Source organism: Puma concolor, chromosome D4, assembly GCF_028749965.1.
Source record: "Puma concolor isolate L17-30 chromosome D4, mPumCon1.1.hap2, whole genome shotgun sequence".
NCBI lineage: Eukaryota > Metazoa > Chordata > Mammalia > Carnivora > Felidae > Puma > Puma concolor.
The window spans coordinates 15,088,833-15,101,248 of record NC_141679.1 but is presented as its reverse complement, the minus strand read 5'-3'; the positions used below and the strand labels follow the sequence as shown (position 1 = coordinate 15,101,248).

The 12,416-nt window shown below is 40.1% G+C and overlaps 1 protein-coding gene across 1 annotated transcript in view; it reads right to left on the bottom strand.

Moving 5' to 3' along the window:
- The window catches only part of TMC1 (transmembrane channel like 1), a 94,624-nt gene that overhangs the window by 66,252 nt on the left and 15,956 nt on the right, over positions 1-12,416 (bottom strand). The window contains exons 2-3 of the mRNA XM_025931606.2: positions 7,711-7,801; positions 5,907-5,988 (exon numbers count right to left, since the gene is read on the bottom strand). Of these exons, the coding sequence (XP_025787391.2) occupies positions 5,907-5,988; positions 7,711-7,801 (173 nt within the window). The remainder of the gene's footprint in view (positions 1-5,906; positions 5,989-7,710; positions 7,802-12,416) is intronic.

Genomic DNA, 12,416 nt, shown 5'->3' with positions numbered 1-12,416 from the left:
TGAGGACGGAGAGACAAGCCAACCCACACTGCATAGGACCTCTTAAGGCAAGGTAGAAAGTGAGGCTTTTATTTTAAATGTGATGAGAAGTCACCAACAGGTGTTAAGCAGCTGGAGTGGGGCGGCGGTGGGGGGACCGTGACCTTTAAGAAGTCTTCTCCACTTTGGGAAATGAATTGGAAAGGGACAGGCAAGAATGTGCCATCGACACTCGTGCGCCACCGTGGATAGTGATCTGTCCAAATTGTATTTGCTGGGAAAAAAATAAAAAACATGATCTTACAACAGAGAATGGAAGAGGAAGAAAGAACAGGAATTTGAGGTCTCACGTTGAGATTTCACCAGTTAACAAAAGCCAGACTTTTCTTTACCACTTAAGGTTCAACGTTAAGTTACTAGTTTCCTTAATCTTCCCAATTCCCATTTTCGGTTGCCCAAGAAGAAACGATGAACACTGGCAGTCACCCCCACTGCATCAGGCCCTTTTTCCTGACTCATTCAGCAAAATACCTCCAGTGACCAAAGCTTTTCTTGGCCCTCTGGCTTTGCAACATTACTGGTGGGGAAACATTATTGCAGAAGGAAGGAGGCTGCTATGAAGCCAATTCCAGCCTCTGCTTAGTAACACGAGGCTGAGATCACATGAGAGTCATGCTGCTATTTCTGGAACTTAGAATATTCTTTAGGTGCCACCTTGCCTATTCCCACAGCACAGAGGCAATTTTTATAGAAACTTTAAAAAAGTCAATGGTTAAATGGACGTTTTTAAAAAAACACAATGATTTTGAAATCTGAATCTTTGGATTCATTTCACTTTGTAGAGGGATACAGAGTTCTACAGGATTTCTGAAAGCATGTGGTTTTGCTAAACACGCCCGCAGGTGCTGTAACCAGATGCGCTGGTCCATCTGCAGAAAGGCTAAGCAGATCTGCCCCTCCCAGGACATCTGATCATCCACCTGGCTCCCAGTGATTTCATATCATTTCATGGCTGTTATCTATGTTCTCTGGTAACAATTGCCCAAGGACTGCCTCAGCCAGGTTCACTTGTCATGTTTTATTGAAGGCAGTAGACTTCCAGCTTCCTAGTCGTTATAGTTACTCATTAATTGGAGAAGAAACTTTGTCTCTAGGTACCCAGAGTACGCTTTTCCCTGAAACACACATGAGATCTTCTGGTGTAGAATCCCAAGCACGGGATGCTGACTCATGCTTTCCTCCTTCTCTCCCTCCCTCCCTCCCTCGTGGCCTTCTTCCCTTCCTCCTTCCCTTCCTTCTTTCCTCCCCTTCTTCCTTTCCTACCTCCCTTCTTACAGTTTTGCTGTACTCATTAGCACCCACAGCTAATGGTCCCCTGATTGGGACTGAATCTGGCATTTACTAAAGAGAGAAACCTGACTATAGTGTAGCTAAAAGATAATTGGAAAGAACATCCATTCCCGTGTGCTTAGTCTCTTAGATAAAATTGTAAAGAACAAGAATAGGTAGTAGTAGTGGTAAGGATAACAACAACAACAACAACAACAACAACAACAACAGCTGGCATATCTCGCTGGTCAGTTATGCATACTGAAAACTTTGGCATCAACTCGTTTAACTACCTCTAGAACCCAATAAGGTTAAGTGTTATTAGGCCCACTGTGTGGATGGAGAATGCCAAAATTAAACGTAAGCATTGGACTGAACCAAAACTTGACTAATAATAGTAACAGCTGATATGTAATGAATGTTTCAGACATCTGTCTTGGTCTTGTGTATTAATTCATTTAGTCATCGAATTCCTGCAAGAGGAGAAATACTGTACTCTCACCTTACAGAGACTTAAGCCTGTGGGTTACACAGCTAGGAAATGATGAAACTGGGGTCATGTGGGTAGTTCTGTAGGTAGTAAATGATGGAGCCAGAGTTCTAAACCAGGCAGCCTTGATTCCTAGGTGTTTGACTCTAAATCTAGATCTCTTTTAACCACAGTGCTATATTGCTCGTCAGGTAGAATCATAATCAAATTATCTTTTTAAAACTATAATATATGGAATAATTATGCCATGTGCATGTATGTCTGAAAGAATATAGGCAATATCCATGAATCAGCCAAGGCCATGCACATTCATAAATTTGGATTGTGCCCAGAAATGACCTGTTCTTTTTTTCCTTAATCTAACTAATAAATCCTGTTTCCATAATGAATTATTCATGTATTAAAACAGAGTCCTTGGTATGTATTCAAGTGAGACCTTTTAAGCTTATGCAATATTCTGGTTGCTGAATTTTCTTGCATTTCTTTTAAATTCAGGTTAAAGTTTCACCTCTCCCTCTGGTTATTTATTATTAAGGCAAAGCAATTTGTAGTCTGTCATCATGGATAATTTCCTCTTGAACAGTTGGGTAATAAGACAGGCAGACAAATATGAGCATTTCTAAATGGGAAAAGACCAATTAAATCACCTGCTGCATGAGTACAATATACATATCATCTTGTTGGGCTAGGACAAAAAGCATAGTTTCTTTCAAATTGGTCTAGGAAAATTAAATGTGGCAAATTTGATTTGCATTATCTGGAGCCAGTAAGGGGCAAAAGGACCTCAACCTTCAGAAAAGGTTGGAACATGATTGCCTTTCCCATCTCTTTTCCAATTTCCATTTAGTTAAGTTTCAAAGACCATCACAGATACATGCTTCCCCATCTTTGGTAGGGTACTTTCTATGGGATGGTTACTATGACCCAAGGACTTTGCTAGTACAGTCTTAGAGAGGTTTCATACTTTTCAACTAACATAATAGCCCCAGAGTCTATGGTGTATTTATGATTATCATTATGATCATAATGCATTAAGCATCTTATAGAAGATGAAGTATATAATTAAATAAATAGCTCATTCAAAACTAAATGCATGAGAAAATGGAAAATAATTCCCCAAGTAGGATAATGATCAAGAAATTCTATAACTACCCATCCTGCCATTGCCCTGGTAGAATCCACTCTGGGAACTGTTGCCAAAGAAAAAGTTTATAAAATGTTCTGTAAAGTGATAAATGAGCAAGCCACATTGAGGAAACCACAAGCTTTGGACCCAGACAGACTTCACCTTGCATTTCAGCTCCTCTAGTGACTAATTCTGGTACAGTTAGGTTAATGTGCACATTGCATGCATGGTAAAGAGTATATGAAATGTCTGCGGAGTATCTGAGTGATGCTCAAAGGGCAGTGGTTGTGGCGATTGTTGATAGACTAGAAAATGAGGGTCAGTTCTTCACAGGGAGGCATAGCACCATGAAAGGTGAAGAAATCAGGGCAACCTAATCAAATCATAAATTGCATAAGGAAGAGAAAGTAATGTGCTTGACATCATCCAGCTGACTGTTCCAAATTTTCTGGAGGAAGAAGAGAGGAAGGAAAATAACTAAGAGTATAACTGAGTGGCCCTCAATCGGTCTTCCCCACAGTAACACACATGATAGATGGTGGCCATATATGTAACTCATTCTTGTGTGAAATTCTGGCAATAAAAAAAATCCCATCTGTTTCTGGCCTCCTCAAGATAGGCTACTGCAATGCAAGCGGGCATGACATCGTTATTGAGACAAGTTAGAACTGCTCTAGTGTACCTTCGAAATAAAAAATGTGCAAATGTACATATTTTAATGATCATTCTTACAAATGTATGGGGATACATCTCAAAACTGGTCAAGATTCAACCTTATCATCTCACAGGTGAATGGGACTGAGGCCCAGAGAGATTACATGACCACCCAGGAGCAGAACAGCTAATCTGTAGCAAAGCAAGAGCAGAACCCAGAGTTCTTTCCACACAAATTGTATCAAGATCTTAATGTTCCAAATGTCTTTCTGTTCCTCCATACCTCTCAGGGGAGCGTATTTCAGCTGCACACTTGAAACCTAAGGATTCTGTGATGTCTGTTCTTTTCTGACGTGTCTAAATTCCTTTTTCCACTTCCTAGAATGGTAGACATGTGAGGAATGTCTACTCTTTCATTTTATTCAACACGTATTTATTACAGTCAAATTCTAGGTCTGGCAATCCAGGAGGAAGAGAACCAAACCTCTTCTCTCATGTCTATTCGAAGAAATAAGCACAAAATGAAATGAAATGAAATGAAATGACAGTTAAAATTAAATTTAAGGCGTGCCTGGGTGGCTCAGTCAGTTGAGCGTCTGACTTCGGCTCAGGTCATGATTTTACCGTACGTGAGTTCAAGCCCCCCATCGGGCTCTGTGCTGACAGCTCGGAGCCTGGAACCTGCTTCAGCTTCTGTGTCTCCCTCTCTCTCTGCCCCTCCCCCACTCACACTCTGTCTCTGTCTCTGTCTCTCTCTCTCTATCAAAAATAAACATTAAAAAAAATTAAACTTAAAATACAGTATTTAAAAAAAAAATTTTAACATTTATTTATTTTTAAGAAACAGATTGAGACGAAGTGTGAGCTGGGGAGGGGCAGAGAGAGGGAGACAGAGAATCCGAAGCAGGCTCTGGGCTCCGAGCTGTCAGCACAGAGCCTGATGTGGGACTCGATCCCATGAGCTGTGAGATCATGACCTGAGCTGAAGTCGGAGGTTCAACCGACTGAGTCACCCAGGTGCCCCTGTTAAGATGTATTTAAAAAGAAATCACATTCATAGTTTTTTAGAGCCTTTTTTTAAATGGTTATTTATTTTTGAGATGGAGAGAGACAGAGTGTGAGCAGGGCAGGGGCAGAGAGAGAAGGAGACACAGAATCCAAAGCAGGCTCCAAGGCCTGAGCCATCAGCACAGAGCCTGATGTGGGGCTCGAACCCACAAACTGTGAGATCATGACCTGAGCCAAAGTCAGATGCTCAACCGACTGAGCCACCCAGGCACCCCTAAAATACAGTATTTTAGATAGTAAGTGTTAAGGAAGAAAATAAAGTAATAATGTGATCATACAGGAATATGTGGGAGGAAGTGTGATTAATTAGCTGATGTGTTTTTAATTCATTGCCACTTGATAATGAGAGACAGAGGACTGAGGACAGGCACTCCTAAAACATGCCCAATCATGTCCATGAACTATCCATCAACTGTGTTATCTCCCTGTGGAGCCTCCATTTTAATTATGCAAGGCCAAGTTTAACCAGCAGGAAAATCTGCTTCTCAGTCTGAAAACTCAGGGAGGAAATTCAGATCCTAGTCGAAACTCTTAGAAACCAAAACATGGCAAGATTATGCTCACCCTCGTTTTAAATATGACCCTTTTTCTTTATATTCTGTATTATATTCTTTCTTATTTAAAAACATTATTTATTACATTTACAATATTTTAAATTTTTATTGGCTTTATTCCAAGTCTAGAGCACTGTTCTAAATAGGCTTTTGATCAAGTATATTCTCCTGACCTCTCTGTACCCTGTGAATACTGTATAAAATGAAGGCACAATAACGTAATGGTATTCACAAAACAAATTCCTGGATGGTGATGTGATTAACTTATTCTACTTCAGATGTGAAAATGAGGCTTTAAGATTTCTTCAGTCTTTGTAGACATTGTTCAATTTGATTATTGTCTAAATCTCATAAGAGTATATATTTTCGATGTCATGTTCATTGCCAAAATAAAATCACTGCCTTCCCAATGATATATATGACTCAGTGACATTGTGCACAATATTGACTTCCCTGTATAGGAGAGAACACAAGGTCAGAATGAGAATATTTTGGTCTAATATACAAAGGGAGAGTGGAGTCTCCAGGGCTGTGACTGGTGAGTACTAACAAATTTTCACAGTAAACAAAAAGAATGTTAAAAATGATAACTTTTGTTTGTTTGTTTTCTTTTTTTTAATCTTTCCAATAGTACAGAAACCGAGAAATACATCTGATAAGCTTATGAAACAACCTTCCCATCTAATGAGATCTCATGAGCACTTACTTTCAATTGCTTTGATTTTGTTTTCCCACGGGACACAAGCAGCTTTGAAGTTTTCAAAATCACGAAGAAATTTCACCCATTTCTGAAAAGAAAGCCAAATAGAACAATAAAACCCAGCCTCTTGTTTGTCAAGATGTTTTATCCTCCACCCCATCCCCAAATATCACAAGACAATGAACTTGGAAAGATCTCTCTGGTGCCACATAACGCTTTTTGTAAAAAGAAATAAAAACCAGTAGGATTCACTTGCTTCTCTGTTCCCCACCCACCTTCACACCAATTCAATTAAAAAAAACTTTTACGGATCCCCTATTTTATAAAAAATATGCTGAGAAAGATCTGTTTATTCTTCCAGACAATAAGGGAGCAGGGACTGGGGTAGCACCTACTAAGTTGACTGGCAAATTGTATATGTTTAATTAAATACTTGTTGCATGAAGAAATTAATGAACTATGAATAAGACATCGTTCCTGCCTTGAAGGGCTTCTGGGACTATTAGAGTAAACAAGTAATTTCGATACAGGATGGGAAGTGTTATGACATGGGACACTTTTTATTCTGGGAGAGGTAGAGCAACTAACCAAATGGAAAGTCATGGTATCATAGGAAAGGGAGGAAGAAAAAGAATCATACATTAGCTTTTTTAAAAGCTTATTTGTTTTGAGAGAGAAAGAGAGAGAGTGCAGGGGAGGGGGAGAGAGAGAGGAAGAGAGAGAATCCCAAGCAGGCTCCACACTGTCAATGCAGAGCCCGATGTGGGGCTAGGTTCCACGAACCATGAGATCATGACGTGAGCCGAAATCAAGAGTGAGATGCTTAACCGACTGAGCCACCCAGGCCCCCCTACGTTAGTTTTATAAAAGACCTTCCTTCCATTTTACTCCACAATGTTGGGCCATCCATGTTCAAGAGGACCACAAGGAAGAAGGGGAACAGGGAAGCTAACTTTGTATATGTGCACACAACGCTGGGATAATGTGTGAGATGGACAGGTGCAATAGAGCCCAAATAACAGTATGAGACAAGTCTGAAGTTCAAAAGGTTACCCAACCTAGAAAGAGCCCAAATATCCATCTACAATAGAATGGATGAGTAAATAGTGGTACCTTCATACAATGGAATACAACACATCGATAAAAATGAACAACTACCACAACACAGATGTGTCTCATGAATATAATATTGCGTCAAAGAAGCCAGAAACAAAAGCATAAATATTATGATTCCATTCATTTAAATTATAAAGACAGACTTATTACTCCCTGATATATATCATAAATCTATATTTCATATTTAAGGTGTGAATTTTATTCACAAAACCCCATCTTTATGGAAATGAATTTAGCTTACAAGTGGTATAACAATTATAAAGAGGGGATAATAATACCTACATACCTATTTTGCTTTGAGAATTAAATATGGTACCTTCATAGGGGGATTCGATTCAGTGCTTGGCATAAGTAAATACTAATGAAATGTTAGTTTCTCTTCTATCTTTTCCAAGGATCTATGTTTATATTACTGTGTCATTTGGGGCTTTTTTCATATTCTATTCAATTTATAGTTAATGTTCCTGGTAGCTGTATGGCCCTGAAACTTGTAGATAACAACTTGTAGAGCAACAAACTTTGACCCAGAACCCCTTAACTACCAGGGAATGGAAGTGAAAGGGGCACAATCTTTGCCATTTCAGAGTGATAAAATCACACAAGTAAGTCTTTTTGCCATAAATCACCATTTCATTTGAGAGGCCGCCATTGAGAATATACAACATCGACCAAACTGAGTTGTGAAAATGCTTACCTTAGCCATCATCATCTTAAATGCAAACCACCGCTTTCCTTTTCCTTTCCCAAGGGCTCCTTCATTTTCACTCACAAATTTTTTTGCTTCCCTGAGAAAAGAAAACAAAATAAGGGGTAAGAGGGAATGGGGTATAGGTTGAGATGCATAGAATAGAGGTAGTGGACATTTCATTTTATCAGGTTTGTAGCCTTAGTTCTTCCAGACACTTAGCACATGAATTTAAGCTCTATTTCAAGCTCCGGACTCGTAATAGATGTTTAAGCTTTTTAATTCCGGCCAGGAAGAATAAGATATTTTAGTCTCACTTATTAATCAGCTGGAGTCATCAAAAAGCAAGGAATTTATGCTAAGTGTCAAAATCGAGAACTCTAGCTCTTTTCATTTCCACCACATATAAAATTGAATCCAAAGTTGACTTCAACTTCTGGCAGTCAGAATGTTTATTTTAAAATATTTTCTCTTCTTCTTTTTTAAGGGTTCCTTTTGTAAAATAAGGCAAAGAGTTTAGGACAAACTGACATGGAGCACAGTTACTGACCTGGTATTTAATCTCGTAAAACCAATTATGAGTTGAAACAAAAATGTTATGTACAGCAAATTGGGTTAAGGGAAGGAGTACTTTTGGCCTCACATTCAGAAAGGACCTCAAGGATAAAGTTTAATATTATTCCCAAATAGTTATACCTTTCAGTAGTCACACTCAGGTCTCTCTGTATGTGTGTGTGCGTGTGTGTAGAAAAAAAATCAGTTCATGAAAATGGAGAATGTTAAATATACTATAATTTTATAAACTTGGTTGGCCAATTTTGCTATTGCTGTTTGTTTGATATACGAAAAACTTTTAAAAATAGAGGTGGCCCAGGTTTGTCTTGACTTTTCGGGACGGCAGAGGGCATAACCCAGGAGAACCCAAACCTGAACTATGGTTCAATAGCTGCAACATCGTCCTTCGGTTGGAAGGCCGCTGGACCGTGAGATTTTACAGAATATTATTAACACAAAAAAGCAAATTAAAAAAAAAAAATGAAAAGTCAGTGAAGGATTTTTTTTTTGGTAAGGTGTTCCTGAGTAACAGTTCTAAACTCAAGATTTTATAATACCCAGGGATCGAAACACAACATGCACCTGCTGACTTACCCAATAACTACACAGTGGTGCCTCCTGAATTGCCTGGGCATGTGAACCCACCCATATTCTGCCATAAAAACACAAGTGCAATGGAGAAGATTCACTTTAGGCATCAAAGAGAGCTCCCAAATTAGTTCCTTGATGGCAGAGATGAAATCCTGTCCTTGTGTATCTCCCACAGCACCGACCACTACTTTGACCAGAAGAGGATGCTTAATAAAACTAGACCTTCTGGAAGTGGAGATGAGAGGCATAACTTGGGATAGTTACCAGATTGGGGAGAATCTGGTAATTGTATTTTCCATATTAATTAATGCTCAAATACAAGGTCATTCCCAAATGCTGGGATTGTACCCTTCTTCAGGAGTCTACTCAGAAACTATGACAGTCTTCTGGAAATGACAAGGGTTACTAGACTGGCCTTGTCAAATGGCCTGACCATTTGACATGACCTCAGAGCTATGAAGATTAATTTGATAATGGTTTCTAAAACACTCTACAGATCCTAAAATGTTTAATGCAGCCACATCACAAAGTATAAACTGAGCTCTCATGGCTGGGTTTCTACATCCACGCAATCAGAAAGTGCATCACATTTAAGCCTTAACTATGTGTTCTAGAGAAGACAGGGCAGGAGTGAGTATGGCACTTCGATGACATTTATAAAATGTTGAAGTGACCTAAACTAAACTTGACTCTGACTTGAGTTCTCAACCAGCCTCTGATTGGTCTCTGTGAGCAGGGGAGGGGCAGAGAGAGAGGGACACACAGAATCCGAAGCAGGCTCCAGGCTCGGAGCTGCCAGCACAGAGACCGACGCGAGGCTGGAACCCAGCAGCCATGAGAGCGTGACCTGGACCGTAGTCGCAGGCTTAACCAACGGAGCCACTGAGGCGCCCCTGATTCTCCTATTAATACTTGTTTCAAAACTGAAAATTTGCTCTAACATGATTGGTTCATTACAGAAGAATTTAAGCATAACACAAATTTTGCGTTTGCTGACATGAGATTGTATCTGCAAGAAACTCGAGGGGAATGCAGAAAAACTGCATCCAGCTAAACTTAGCGTATTCACGAAACGTGCACACCTCACCCGGCTACCTCACTGCGCCCCCTGCCTTATGGCCGCAGCCATTCACAGCTGGTCTTAAAGAACTTCCTCCAAACGCCACATCCCAAATTGCAAACCTGTTGAAGGCCACTTCCACGAGCAAGCTTCAGGTCTTTTGCAAAGGAAACTGCCATCATTTATTGTAGCTTTTCTGTATTTCTTAACCACTTAGCGTGTGCAAAATGTTGCTGCCGTTTTATACCTATCTTTTTTAATGTGTCACTGATGATATTCCTGAGTATTGTTCCCTTATTCCCAGGTTTCCTATCAGCCCTGTGGTTTTCATTGCCCTATTTTGCATAGTGTGGTGGATTTTAGGTACCCATACAATGTATGACAGCCGAACTGACTACAATTCAACTATTTGGTATCAAGAACTTTGAAATTCGTAAAATCAGGTCTACATAGGAATCATCACATCACTCTATTATAGTAAAACACATAAATAGAGAGTCAAAAATCCTTCCTGGTAGTAAAATCAAAATTTGTTTTTCAAATGTAAAGTGCCTACTTTATATGGGCATTTGCTACTCTAGATACTTAGTTTGGTCTATAGAGTTACATCACTTTCTAGATGAGTGGCCAATTAGAGAACATGACTGCTCTAAACAGCCATTATTCTACTTCATATTTCTGACAAGATTTTTAATTTTGTAAACTGATGATTATGTAATAGGATCATTAAACTGGCAAGGTTTAAGAGAGAGAGAGAGAGACAGAAGTCAGGGTTATAAACAAATTAAAATCATCACAAAATTAATGGAACCTATTTCCATGGTGTGCGTAGGGTTTTTTTGTCAGTTATTATAAGTATAATTTTCCCTGGAGCCATCTAAGCAAGGTTTTATCGTTTGCCTCCTCAATTGCCAAGTTTTTCCTGATGCTAGGCACAGTTTCATACTTCCCTCCAAAGCACTACTGTCCCCCACCCTCAACATATGTATTCTTTTTTTTTTTTTTAATGTTTATTTATTTTTGTGAGAGACAGAGACAGAGTGTGAGTGGGGGAGGGACAGAGAGAGAGGGAGACACAGAATCTGAAGCAGGCTCCAGGCTCTGAGTTGTCAGCACAGAGCCCGACGTGGGGCTCGAACTCACAGAGTGCAAGATCATGACCTGAGCCGAAGTCGGGTGTTCAACCGACTGAGCCACTCAGGTGCCTCTCAACATGCATATTCTGACGCTGGTTTTCAGATACCAGCCTGGACCGCACTCAACTCCATGTAATCTCGGGTATACATTTCTTCTCTTCCCTAATGCCTTACCCCCTCCTCCATTCTCCAAAAGGCCTGTCTCTAGTTTCATTCCTGAAGGATCCCTGAAGAGCCATTCCAGCTCCTTCTGCTCCCCACTGCCCACCCTTGCCAAAATAAATACTAGACTCAACACATCAGAAGTCTTGTGGGGGTGTGGGGTGATGTTAAGACAAAGCCAGGGGTAATGGAGTAGCCAGAGAATAATTTTTTTTAGCAAGTACAGATTCTTGAAATTCCTAATAGGATGCTCTTCGGATATAAGGAAAAACTCTTGCAGCTTGCTGGTCTAGAAGAAGGGACATCAGATGGGAAGACGTAGGCGACTCTGAGAGAACATCCTTTCACACTATTTTCAAGGCTAACCTTTGTAGTGAGCTGCATGACCTCGGGATGAAAAACAAAAACAAAAAAAAAGTAGTACGGCCCAATCCCATCGTCTCCAACAACAGATTTCTTACCCAGAAGACAGCATCTTTCATTGTGATATTAGAAACAAGATACAGGGGCGCCTGGGTGGCGCAGTCGGTTAAGCGTCCGACTTCAGCCAGGTCACGATCTCGCGGTCCGTGAGTTCGAGCCCCGCGTCGGGCTCTGGGCTGATGGCTCAGAGCCTGGAGCCTGTTTCCGATTCTGTGTCTCCCTCTCTCTCTGCCCCTCCCCCGTTCATGCTCTGTCTCTCTCTGTCCCAAAAATAAATAAACGTTGAAAAAAAAAATTAAAAAAAAAAAAGAAACAAGATACAAAAAGAAAATATCCAATATGGAGAGGAGCACTGACTGATACTTATCACACTCAAGTGCCCGTTACGGATACCAGAATCCAAGTAAATAAAGAGCAGAGCCTTTGAAAACTGTAAAGCAAGACAACTTCTTCATGGTTTTCTTACAGGTAATCCATTTTCCTACCCATTTGTATTCATCTGGATAATTTAAAGGGATTTTTTTTTGACACGGATAACATGAATAAGATTGTGTGGATAAACTTGGAATATCTATTGGCTTCGAACCATCCAAATGTCTGACTGAAAAATGTGTGTCATTCCCTTGAACTGCATTCAAAAAAAGCTGCCTGCCAAGACCGTAATCCGGTCCCCAGGTCTCGGAGCTCCAGCCGGCCCTGGTACAATATGCACAGGTCCATGAGCTGTAACCCCAGACCCAGGGATAAATAATTGAGTGAGATCTATTTAATGACAATGATACCTGGCC